At 41.1% G+C, this 13,766-nt stretch overlaps 1 protein-coding gene across 6 annotated transcripts in view; it reads right to left on the bottom strand.

Annotated features, from left to right (window-relative positions):
- The window catches only part of slc35a2 (solute carrier family 35 member 2), a 33,019-nt gene that overhangs the window by 15,618 nt on the left and 3,635 nt on the right, over positions 1–13,766 (bottom strand). For all 6 annotated transcript variants that reach the window (XM_061787848.1, XM_061787822.1, XM_061787813.1 and 3 more), the window contains 2 exons: positions 8,161–8,312; positions 3,949–4,071 (listed from right to left, as the gene is read on the bottom strand). In XM_061787848.1, the coding sequence (XP_061643832.1) occupies positions 3,949–4,071; positions 8,161–8,312 (275 nt within the window). The remainder of the gene's footprint in view (positions 1–3,948; positions 4,072–8,160; positions 8,313–13,766) is intronic.

Genomic DNA, 13,766 nt, shown 5'->3' with positions numbered 1-13,766 from the left:
AGAAAGAAGTGCTCTGCTTATGATCCAAAAGACGCAAGCTCATCTATAAAGCATGATGGAGGTAATGTCATGGCTTGAGCTTGCATGGCTGCTTCTGGAACGGGCTCACTCATCTTTATTGATGATGTAACTCAGTGATTCCCAACCAGTGTGCCGGGGCACATTAGTGTGCCGTGGGAAATAAGATTTTACGTAATTGCATAAAAAAGATTTTATTTACAAGAAACAATGTATCTTTTTTCATCTATTTATGCCTGTGAGGTATAGTGACAGACAGAACAAATAAATGCTCCTCTATTAGATTGCAGGAAGTACATACAGTAATTAATGTATCCACTTTTTGCGACATTTTTGTTTGTTGGTGTGCCGTGAGATTTTTCAATTGTAAAATATGTGCCCTGGCTCAATAAAGGTTGGATATCACTGATGTAACTCATGATGGAAGCAGCAGGATGAATTCTGAAGTCTACAAAACCATTTTGTCTTGCAATTTACAAAAAAATGCGTCCAAATTAATCAGGAGAAGCTTCATCATGCAACAAGGCAATGACCCAAAACACAACGAAGGACTTCTTCAGGGGAAAAAGTGGAAGGTCTTAGACTGGCCAAGTCAGTCACCGGACCTTAACCCAATAGAGCATGCATTTTACCTCCAGAAGAAGACACTGAGGGGAGAAACCACCAGAAACAAACAAGAACTGAAAGAGGCTGCAGTAAAGGCCTGGAAAAGCATTTAAAATGATGAATGCAACAGTCTGGTGAGATCAATGGGTCGCAGGCTTGATGCAGTTATTGCAACTAAGGGTTATGCCACCAAATATTAAATGTTATTCCATCCATCCATCCATCCATTTTCTGAGCCTATTAATCTTGCTGTTCCAACACTTTTGAAGGGGAATGCATATTCCTGGCATTGACAATAGTCACAGGTATAGTTCAACTCAAAAAATAAGAATAGTATGAAAAGCTAAATTTTGTTAGGTAGTTCAATTCAAAAAGTGAAACTCATACAGCGCGAACTGACTGGGAGGTCACTTTATTAGCACACACCGACTAGGGTTGGACATCATTTGAATTTGAGCGATTTTGGTCCCTCTTTTCCAGAGGTGGGTAGAGTAGCCAAATATTGTACTCAAGTAAGAGTACAGTTACTTTAGAATAATGACTCAAGTAAAAGTAAAAAGTAGTCATCCAAATATTTACTTAAGAGTAAGAAAGTACTCAATGAAAAAACTCCTAAAGAGTAACTTCTGATTTTTTTAATCAAATCAAATAAAATAATAATAATATATGGGAGTAGAACAGAGCTAATGTTGCCATATCCACTGCAAAAACAACAATAGAAACATCTGCAACTGCATGGTGTTTTTCAAGTTTGAAGTGGGGTGAAATGTTTAAGTATGGCCAGTGACAAAACTACGCTGCATGTTAAAGCTGTTGTTTTTTGGACTCTGGAAAGTAAACACACTAGCGTGACTGTACACCCCCCCCCCCCCCCCCCAAAAAAAAATCATCATTGTGACGGAGTAAAAGTATCGGTCCGTCTTCACATAAATTCAATTCCCCTCAGTGTAACACCTGGAATTAGATTATATTGTGTAAAGGAGGCTTTCACGATGGGTAGCATCTGACGCGCTCCGAACCTGAGCCTACACCGCGCGGAGTGTCAGTGAATTCAACTCTCAGTCAACTGGGTGAGTGAAATAAAATACGTCTATGCCAACATTGAGACAGCTAACAAGGTAAACGGTTGGTTGCACTTTTGCACTGATGGCTTTTAGCATTTATTTTAGTCTTCAAACCAACGTAAGAGCCGATGACAGAAAAAAAAGCTTAACATTGAGCTAAAACTTCAACGTAGCAACTTTACATCACAAAGAATTGGGACAAAATTCACAAACGTTGTCTCACAGTATCACAAACACCAACCTTGTGCCTCATCGGTTGGTAAGGAAAGAAACCGTTTTATAGCATTTGGTTTAATGTATTTTTAAAAACTGGTTCAGTGTGAAGTTAATTTTCGTGACAAAACGCTGGGTTCCGGTGCGTACCCTTCAAAATAAAAGGCTACGAGCTTAAAACTTGCACATATAAACCATTTGACATGATAAAACATTGCCAAATAATTTTAACAATGCTATACTTAACGTTTAGCTAAAACATTAATTAATAAAAAATACACAATGAATTGTAACAAAATTCACAAACGTCTCACAGCATCACAAACACTAACCTTGTGCCTCATCGGTGGGTAAGAAACGGAATCAACGTTTTATAGCATTTGGTTCCATGCATAAAAAAAAAAAAAAGTTTAATCACCGGTGGCGTCTGAAGTTACTTTCGTGCCAAAATGCTGAGCTCTGGTGCGTACCCTTCAAAATAAAAGGCTACAATCTTAAAACAGGAAGTCAAGTTAAAACTTGCCCATATAAACTATTTGACGTGATAAAACAGTCCCAAATAATGATTTTAACAATGCTATACTTTTAGCTGAAACATTAAATCAATCAAAATTAACTCAATTGCGTTAGTTCCACACACATTGCCTTTTAGTTCATAGGTTTGATATTGATACTGGTTATAAACAATCCCGAGTCCAATGTTCATTTTAGTCTATGCTACGGGCTGCAAAGAAAATGGATGTTCATAATTTGGACACCCTTTATTTAAACCATGCAAACTTTTTTGACCCAGCCCCCTAAAATAATCTGAATCCAGAATCGTTTGGAACCGGCATCGCTCAAAATCAAACTATTCCCAACCCTACCTCACGTGAACATTTGAAGAGCCAGACTTTATACCATGTGACACTTTAATAACCCTTTGAAGTAACAACTTTATAGCATGTGCTACTTTTGTTTTATAACCCTTTAAAGTACCGGTTTTATTGATTTGAACCCTTGGAAGTGCCAGGTGACCGCGCGTGACTCTTTGAAAGACTGGTTTTACAACCATTTAAATGTACCGGTTTTATGACCACGAGAGGGAGCCATAATGACATTACGTAATCAACGCAAACCCCAGAAAGGTCAAAGCCATAAACCTGTCAAAACATGACCTGTCAAGAGTTTGATGAAAAGTCACTTTTATACTTTTTTTCATGGTCATACTGTTGCACAAAAAGGATTAAACCAAATCACGTGGAGGTGTGACCAACAGAAAAAGTTGGTCCAATAGAACCAACATAACAAGTTGGTCGCACCAGTGCTACTAGTACAAAAGTTAAGTGTAGAGCTCTGTATCCTCTTCTTTATTTTCACCCACGTCCCCTTTCAGCTCAAGTTCCCGATTTGTGGGCCTACAATCCAACACTTGGTGAATTCTGCTTAACAAAATGATCCAAACTTGAAATCACTATGAACGCTTGGCCACAACAAGCTACAAGATGCAGTCATATTGCCAAGGATCAATTCGAGCAAAGATTTTTTTCATATTTAAATTAAGAATAACAGTGAAACATTTATAGAAAAGCTTACTTACATATCGAATATTAACGAGAAATCTGGGCAGTTCAACTGCCAGGCGTAAAACACAAACTAGAATAGCTTGATAAGGGCATCCACGGAATTTCCAACCAAAATGATCTTGCAAACCCAATAAAGGGACAAAAACGATTATGAAAAATATTTTGTAAAAACTTGGATGGATCTTTTTTCTAAAAACTCGTACTCTGTCGTTTACTCGAGACTATGAATACAAGGTTGTCATATTGAAAACCATATTCTCCACAACTGCATTATGAGCAAAAGGCTCATCATCTTACTAATGATGACAAACAGCATACTGGTACATGGACCTTAAGCTGAATATCAAGGATTTAGCTCAAAGGCCTAGTAGTCAAAACAGTGGCGTTCTGCCAGGCCAAGCGTCTCGCAGGTGCTGATGTGCGTCTCAAATGTAGGTAAACAGATCATCAGTGGAGTGTACTAACACGAGGGCGGGTCCTACCTGTACGATTGCGACACCGACAAAGAGCAGCAGTAGTGAAAACCACTGCACTTTGGACAAAGTCTTCCTCAGCATCAGCACACTGAAGAGCGCCGTGGTCAGGATCTTTAGCTGGTACGTCACCTGAAAACCACCATAGTCACAATAAGCAGCCTACCTTTCCCCCATTCAAAAATACCGCTCCAATTCTTGCAAAACTAATAATTTTTCACAAAAATATAGCTATTCATATATATATATATTTTTTTTTTTAAAGAAATATGAAATTTTCCCCAACGAAAATATAAGGTTTTTTAGCACAAAAATTTTAGTTCTTTCTTGTGAGATTACAACTTTTAATCTTGGAAATTTTTTTAAATTATTTTAATATAAAAACTTTTAATCTTGGAAAAAAATAAAATTCCAAAATGTTTTCCTTTATTTAAAAAAACACCTCAGTAATTAGGGGTATAAAGATTAATTTTGCAAGAATTCAATTTGTATCATGATTCGTGGTTGCCGATTCAAGGACGATATTGGTTCATTTAGAACGATACGAGCCACAAGGATTCAGTGACTTGAAATCGATTCAGTGACTTTTTAGCCAAAAATTCAACAAGTGTGTCTGGAATAGATACCAGGATACTGGACAGTGCAGGTGAAATTTCCTCGATTCCTGTTGTTTCTTGTAAGGGAATCAGGTAAAAATAATTATGGTTATTAAATATAAATATTTTCCTGACTACTTAACAAAGGGAGACAGAAACTTATAGTTATATTACTTCAGCTATGATTTTACTGGTTCGGCTAGTTTTATTCCTCGAAAAGAGATGTTTAATTAGTGTTAGAATTATGAGTATCCTTGGAAAAATGTCTCCTCTGTCAGGAGTCCCTTGACCCAAAAGCTTTGAGAATCCCTGTTCTAAACAGTGAAATACTAATGGCTAAAAATGAAGCACCGTGACATTTCCACAAGGAATAGGTTTTAGGAATAGTATTAATACATAGAGCTAGTAAACAAATACCAATCCTGCTCTAAAGTGAGGTTTGAAAAAACAGCGTCCAGTAGTGGATGTTGTCACTTGTTGTCCTATTTTGCGCCTATAAAGTTCCCCTCCCCGTACTCTACTGTCGTCCTTTCAAAAGCTACAAATAGTCTTCGCCGCACTTGGTCACGCATTCAGCAATGCTCTCAGCATTTCTACTGTATACATTTTCACACGACAATCACATTTACAACACTTTACACTCACACTTAATCTCTGCTGAGAACTGTATCGCTCACAAACGTGTCTATGTTAGCGGCTTCAACATGCAGGGCAAGGCAAGTCACTCACACACACACGATAATTTCATTTCACCTACTGATATTAACCTTGAACTGGAAGGAAATCAATGTGAATTGATGGTGGTTGGACGTTGCGAAGACTGCTGCTGTCATCTAGTGGTGTGAGACTGAAGAGAAAATATTTGCTCATATCTCAAGACAAATAAAATAAATTTTGAAAATAGTCGAGATACGAGTAAAAATTTGCTCTTCAGTCCCACACCACTTGAAAGGTCTTAAAATAAGTCAATTGAGCAGTTCACACGTGTATTCAGCATTAACTCCATTTCCCATAATACAACCCCAATTCCAATGAAGTTGGGACGTTGTTCAACCTATATTTAATTGAATACACTACAAAGACAAGATATTTAATGTTCAAACTGATAAACTATTGTTTTTAGCAAATAATCATTAACTTAGAATTTTAAGGCTGCAACACGTTCCAAAAAAGCTGGGACAGGTGGAAAAAAAAGACTGAGAAAGTTGAGGAATGCTCATCAAACACCTGTTTGGAACATCCCACAGGTGTACAGGCTAATTGGGAACAGGTGGCTGCCATGATTGGGTATAAAAGGAGCTTCCCTAAATTGCTCAGTCATTCACAAGCAAAGATGGGGCGAGGTTCACCTCTTTGTGAACAAGTGCGTGAGTAAATAGTCGAACAGGACAATGTTCCTCAACGTACAATTGCAAGGAATTTAGGGATTTCATCATCTACGGTCCATAATATCATTAAAAGGTTCAGAGAATCTTGAGATATCACTGTATGTAAGCGGCAAGGCCGAAAACCAACATTGAATGCCCGTGACCTTCGATCCCACAGCCGGCACTGCATCAAAAACCGACATCAATGTGTAAAGGATATCACCACATGGGCTCAGGAACACTTCAGAAAACCAATGTCAGTAAAAACAGTTCAGCGCTACATCTGTAAGTGCAACTTGAAACTCTACTATGCAAACCAAAAGCTATTTATCAACAACACCCAGAAATGCCGCCGGCTTCTCTGGGCCCGAGCTCATCTAAGTTGGACTGATGCAAAGTGGAAAAGTGTTCTCTGGTCCGACGAGTCCACATTTCAAATTGTTTTTGGAAATTGTGGACGTCGTGTCCTCCGGGCCAAAGAGGAAAAGAACCATCCGGACTGTTATGCACGCAAAGTTCAAAAGCCAGCATCTGTGATGGTATGGGGCTGTGTTAGTACCAATGACATGGGTAACTTAGACATCTGCGAAGGTATCATTAATGCTGAAAGGTACATACAGGTTTTGGAGAAACGTATGCTGCCATCCAAGCAACGTCTTTTTCATGGACGCCCCTGCTTATTTCAGCAAGACAATGCCAAACCACATTCTGCACGTGTCACAGAAGCATGGCATCGTAGTAAAAGAGTGCGGGTACTAGACTGGCCTGCCTGCAGTCCAGACCGGTCTCCCATTGAAAATGTGTGGCGCATTATGAAGCATAAAATACGACAACGGAGACCCCGGACTGTTGAACAGCTGAAGCTGTACATCAAGCAAGAATGGGAAAGAATTCCACCAACAAAGCTTCAACAATTAGTGTCCTCAGTTCCCAAACGTTTATTGAATGCTGTTAAAAGAAAAGGTGATGTAACACAGTGGTAAACATGACCCTGTCCCAGCTTTTTTGGAACGTGTTGCAGCCATAAAATTCTAAGTTAATGATTATTTGGGCGGCACGGTGGAGGACTGGTTAGAGCGTCAGCCTCACAGTTGTGAGGACCCGGGTTCAATCCCCGCCCCCGCCTGTGTGGAGTTTGCATGTTCTCCCCGTGCCTGCGTGGGTTTTCTCCGGGCACTCCGGTTTCCTCCCACATCCCAAAAACATGCATTAATTGGAGACTCTAAATTGCCCGTAGGCATGACTGTGAGTGCGAATGGTTGTTTGTTTCTATGTGCCTTGCGATTGGCTGGCAACCAGTTCAGGGTGTACCCCGCCTCCTGCCCGATGACAGCTGGGATAGGCTCCAGCACGCCCGCGACCCTAGTGAGGAGAAGCGGCTCAGAAAATGGATGGATGGATGATTATTTGCTAAAAACAATAAAGTTTATCAGTTTGAACATTAAATATCTTGTCTTTGTAGTGTATTCAATTAAATACAGGTCGAACATGATTTGCAAATCATTGTATTCTGTTTTTGTTTAACACAACGTCCCAACTTCATTGGAATTGTATATTGTTGCCTTACAAATTACCGCCAAGTGACGGGATCTTACCACTAGGTGGTAGTGTACGCGCATCAGTGTAGAGCAGCGATTTTATAAGTGACTTGAGAAACGTCTACAAATGATCCCAAAATGTCGAGGAAGTGAAACATTGATTGCGATAGAAGGCTTTTTCAACAAAGATTGGAAAACGAATATATATTTTACTGCTGCTGTGTACACGGGTTTCTGTATTCATGCAGGCAAATTTTTACAGTATTCACTATTCACACATTTCTCATTAGCACGTGGTATTCCCTTTGCACTTTATGCCAGGCCGATTTGTATTTCTAAAATGCTCTGTCACCAATGTTCTGAGTAGTGCAAAATTGTCAAACTTAATAAAAAACCTTTGACAAAAGTTAATGTCATAACTTGGGTTTGGAGATATTCTTCTTTATTTAGTTTGATGAGAAATGCGGGTTTCTTAGGATTCATGTTATAATACCAGGGCAAAAAGTAATAATAAATACAGTTACTTAACAATATGTTGAGGAGTATAGTTATATAATTGTTTTACATTACATTTAGTTACATTTACTGTCTTCTAACTGGCCCTTCGACAGCATCGATAATGCCAATATGGCCCCTAGTGAAAATGAGTTTGACATCCCTGGCCTAAGGGTTCAACCACCGGCATTGTGTTTAACTTATGCCTGTGATGCATGCAGCAACCTGGAAGGTGGCAGCAGGCAGGTTGGAGATTGCAATGTACTGCAGGTTGTTCTGCAGTGTGTAGATGAGCGATGGAAGGGCCAGCTTCAGCGTGTCCTTGTACTGAAACAAGATGGCGTCAACCAGGAACAACACAGTCTCCTTCACGTGGCCTGATGGAGCACAAGTTGACAAACAAGAAACATGACACACAATTAGTGTCATTGCTTGTCAGAGACTAGCACAGGGCACAATTAATTCAGGCCCAACAAGTTGGCTACCTAAAGCGGATGCTGGAGAAGTCAAAACAGACAGTAAACAGGAACAGGGGCGATACTAGGTTCAGATTTTTTTGGGGGGGCTCAGCCGACAAGAAGCCACAAAGTGTATACGATGTGGTAGTGGGGCTTTGGCAGGGACTGAATGTCATGGATGTGATTTCCTACATTCCGCTGCATTTTTCGGGTGACCTGGTAAAGATAAAAAAAAAAACGTGGTGGGGAAATGGATAATAAATGCAAATAATAACAAATGTAACTATCCAATACATTGTACACTATAAACGGTCTGGTTTATTGTCAGAAAAGCAGATGCAGTAACAGTTTAACGTCAGTTAAATTCATAATTAGTGATGCACCGAAATGAAAATTATTGGCCGAAGCAGAAAATGAGGAACCAAAGGCCAGAAAAGCCAAATGAAATTACTGTGAGAGCTGTCAACCTATAGAAATAGTCTTCCGGGACAATTTGTCTGAATTTGCATATTTTTCAAATTACGTGAAGAACATGACCGCAGGACAGTTATTGTAGTATATTATGTAATAGGATAAAAATATATATATATATATGCATACTGTTCAATTGCACAACATAATCATTACTCTACAAACATAATCATTAAAATTGTTTAAAACATCATAAATTATGGCTTCAATATTTGTTATTTTAATATACACTGAACAAAAATAATGCTACACTTTTGTTTTTGCTCCCATTTTTCGTGAGCTGGACTCCAAGATCTAAAGGTTTTTCTACATACACAAAAGGCCATTTCCCTCAAATATTGTTCACAAATCTGTCTAAATCTGTGTGAGTGATCATTTCTCCTTTGTCGAGATAATCCATCCACCTCACAGGTGTGGCATATCAAGATGCTGGTTAGACAGCATGAGTATTGCACGGGTGTGCCATAGGCTGGCCACAATAATACGCCACTCTGAAATTTGCAGTTTTGCTTTATTGTGGGGATCTGGGGGTTCAGAAAACCAGTCAGTATCTGGTCTGACCACCATTTGCCACATGCAGTGCAACACATCTTCGCATAGAGTTGATCAGGTTGTTGATTATGGCCTGTGGAATGTTGACCCACTCATCTTCAATGCCTGTGCAAAGTTGGTGTATACTGGCAGGAACTGGAACACGCTGTCGTATACGCCGAACCAGAGCATCCCAAACATGCACAATGGGTTAAATGTCCGGGGAGTATGCTGGCCATGCAAGAACTGGGATGTTTTCAGCTTCCAGGAATCGTTTACAGAATCTTGCAACATGGGGCCGTGCATTATAATGCTGCAACATGAGGTGAGGGTCATGGATGAATGGCACAAGAATGGGCTCTCTCTGTTGCATTCAAATGCCATCAATAAAATGCACCTGTGTTCGCCCATAACATACAGTTTTATCACACAGCACAATGCCACAGGGAGCGTGCAATTGGCATGCTGACTGCAGGAACGTCAACCGGAGTGGCTGCATTTCTTGACCATAAGCAGTCTCCAAAGGTGTTTCAGACAATTTGGCAGTACATCCAACTGGTCTCACAACCGCAGACCACATGTAACCAAACCAGCCCAGGACCTCCACATCCATCATTTTCACCTCCAAGATTGTCTGAAACCAGCCACCCCGACAGCTGCTGCAACAATCTGTTTGCATAACCAAAGAATTTCTGTACAAACTCAGAAAGCGTCTCAGGGAAGCTCATCTGCATGATCGTCGTCCTCATCGGGGTCTCGACCTGACTGCAGTTCGTCATCGTAACAGACTTGCGTGAGCAAATGCTCACATTCGATAACGTCTGGCACGTCGAAAAGGTGTTCTCTTCACGGATGAATCCCGGTTTTCACTGTTCAGGACAGATGGCAGACAGCGTGTGTAGCGTTGTGTAGGTGAGCGGTTTGCTGATGTCAACGTTGTGGATCGAGTGGCCCATGGTGGCGGTGGGGTTATGGTATGGGCAGCTGTATGTTATGGGCAACGAACACAGGTGCATTTTATTGATGGCATTTTGAAAGCAACAGAGATACCATGACAAGATCCTGAGGCCCATTGTTGTGCCATTCATCCATGACCATCACCTCACGTTGCAGCATTATAATGCACGGCCCCATGTTGCAAGGATCTGTACACAATTCCTGGAAGCTGAAAACATCCCAGTTCTTGCATGGCCAGCATACTCCCCGGACATTTAACCCATTGTGCATGTTTGGGATGCTCTCGATCGGCGTATACGACAGCGTGTTCCAGTTCCTGCCAATATCCAGCAACTTCGCACAGCCATTGAAGAGGAGTGGATCAACATTCCACAGGCCATAATCAACAACCTGATCAACTCTATGCGAAGATGTGTTGCACTGCGTGAGGCAAATGGTGGTCAGACCAGATACTGACTGGTTTTCTGAACCCCCAGATCCCCACAATAAAGCAAAACTGCAAATTTCAGAGTGGCGTATTATTGTGGCCAGCCTAAGGCACACCTGTGCAATAATCATGCCGTCTACTCAGCATGTTGATATGCCACACCTCTCAGGTGGGATCGATTATCTCGTCAAAGGAGAAATGCTCACTAACATAGATTTAGACAGATTTGTGAACAATATTTGAGGGAAATGGCCTTTTGTGTATGTAGAAAAAGCTTTAGATCTTTGAGTCCAGCTCACGAAAAATGGAAGCAAAAACAAAAGTGTTGCGTATTTTTGTTCGGTGTATTTATTGCATCAACCTTGTATTGGCAGATGTATTTGCAGCCAAATGCCTTCTGTTTCATGCTATTTTAAAAAGAGCAGTAGATTTTCATTGAAGACAATAGTGGGAGCTGTATATCCAAGAACATATCCTGTAGCACCACTCAATAGTTTGGCTCTGTTATAGGTGTTCATCAGTTAACCCTTAGGTGGCAGTAATGCACTAAACATGCCCCTTCTGCCGGAACTGAAGAAGCAGCAGCAGCAGAAGAAGAAACAGGCAAAACATTAAAATTTTAACTGGATTCAAATTAAACGCTCAGGAATTTCAGAAAAGCACAATTATTAAACGAAACATAACCATAAAGAAAATGGTCCTTGTTCGGTCATCAGTCATATTGAAAGGTCGTATATTTTCCCTCCATTGAGTGACTAACATGGACATGGAGTATAAAAGTGTCAATTTTATTATTAATAAGAAAAATTGGTTTTGTCATGAGAGTTTCCAGAAAAGGACCATCTGACAGCTATTTGACCCATTTTTGTATCCGCTTTGTCCATATTTGGCGAAGACCCCCCCCCCCCCTTTCTTCAGCCCCAAAGCATGATGTTTCCACCCCCATGCTTCACAGTAGGTATGGTGTTCTTTGGATGCAACTCAGCATTCTTTTTCCTCCAAACACGACAAGTTGAGTTTTTACCAAAAAGTTCTATTTTGGTTTCATCTGACCATATGACTGGACATGTACTGGCTTAAGCAGGGGGACACATCTGGCACTGCAGGATTTGAGTCCCTGGCGGCATAGTGTGTTACTGATGGCAGCATTTGTTACTTTGATCCCAGCTCTCTGCAGGTCATTCACTAGGTTCCCCCGTGGTACTGGGATTTTTGCTCACCATTCTGGTGATAATTTTGACCCCACGAAGTGAGATCTTGCGTGGAGCCCCAGATCGAGGGAGATTAACAGTGGTCTTGTATGTCTTCCATTTTCTAATAATTGCTCCCACAGTTGATTTCTTCAGACCAAGCTGCTGCTTACCTATTGCAGATTCAGTCTTCCAAGCCTAGTGCAGTTCTACAATTCTGGTGTCTTTTGAGAGGTCGTTGGTCTTGGCCATAGTGGAGTTTGGAGTGTAACTGTTTGAAGTTGTGGATAGGTGTCTTTTATACCGAGTTCAAACAGGTGCCATTAACACAAGTAACGAGTGGAGGACAGAGGAGCCTCTTAAAGAAGTTTGAGGTCTGTGAGAGCCAGAAATCTTGCTTGTTTGTAGGTGACCAAATACTTATTTTCCACCATTATTCGCTAATAAATTCTTTAAAAATCAGACTGTGATTTTCTGGATTTGTTCTTCTTATTTTGCCTTTCATAGGTGAGGTATACCTATGATGAAATTTACAAGCCTCTCTCACTCTATGTGTCTGTGTTACGTGACAATAATAAGTTCCAAAATTTTGGTGGAGGTATTGATCACAAGCAGATGTAGATACGACGACTAGGCAGACTACTTAAATATATCCATCCATCCATCCATCTTCTGAGCCGCTTCTCCTCACTAGGGTCGCGGGCGTGCAGGAGCCTATCCCAGCTAACATCGGGCAGGAGGCGGGGTACACCCTGAACTGGTTGCCAGCCAATCTACTTAAATATATATCACAATAAATAGACACTAGATGATCTTCCTGACATTTGCTCCAAAACATTTTCTTGATCTGGCCCTTTTAAAATTTTAGTTGAATACCCCTGGCCTACATGAAGACACATGCTAAACTAATAAATAATGTAAAAGTGTTGTTTACCATGCGCAGAAACAGAGCAATCCCCATATATTGTTAAACCTTTGATGGGCCATTCCACAAAATTGGTGCCATTGCGTCCCCAGGAAATAGTATGTATAAATGCACTACACAATTACAAAATATTGATATAAAATATTATCAAGCGTCCTGCACATTGATCTGTAATTTGCTCAGTTAACACTCTTATTAGCATAAATGTCATGTGGCTATATTTCATGTATTTGCTAATAACCATCCATCCATTTTCTTCTGCTTAGCCAAGGTCGGGTCAAGGGGGCAGCAGCTTAAGCAGGAAAGCCCAGACATCCCTCTCCCCAGGCAATTCGTCCAGCTCTTCCGGGAGGATCCCGAGGTGTTCTCAGGCCAGCCGGGAGACTTAGTTCCTCCAGCGTGTCCTGGGTCGTCCCCGGGAGTTCCTCCCACTGGGATGTACCCAGAGCACCTCACCAGTGAGGCGTTCACCAGGGAGGCATTCATCTTTTTCTCAATCCTAACTAGTCTCCCAGTTCCTACCGCTGAAAAACATCCCCACAGCATGATGCTGCCACCACCATGCTTCACTGTAGGGCTGGTGTTGGTCAGGTTATGAGCGGTGCCTTGATCCCTCCAAACATGACACCTGGCATTCATGCCAAAGAGTTACAAGCTTTGTCTCATCAGACCAGAGAATTTTCTCTCTCATGGTCTGAGAATCCTTCAGGTGCCTTTTGTCAAACTCCAGGCAGGCTGCCATGTGCCATTTTACTCAGGAGTGGCTTCCGTCTGGCCACTCTACCATACAAGCCTGATTGGTGGCGTGCTGGAGAGATTGTTGTGTTCTGAGAGGTTCTCCTCACTCAACAGAGGACTGCTGGAGCTCTGAC

Source organism: Phyllopteryx taeniolatus, chromosome 1 (assembly GCF_024500385.1).
Source record: "Phyllopteryx taeniolatus isolate TA_2022b chromosome 1, UOR_Ptae_1.2, whole genome shotgun sequence".
Taxonomy (NCBI): Eukaryota; Metazoa; Chordata; class Actinopteri; order Syngnathiformes; family Syngnathidae; genus Phyllopteryx; species Phyllopteryx taeniolatus.
The sequence above is the reverse complement of the archived record's forward strand: the minus strand, read 5'-3'. Positions and strand labels throughout refer to the sequence as shown.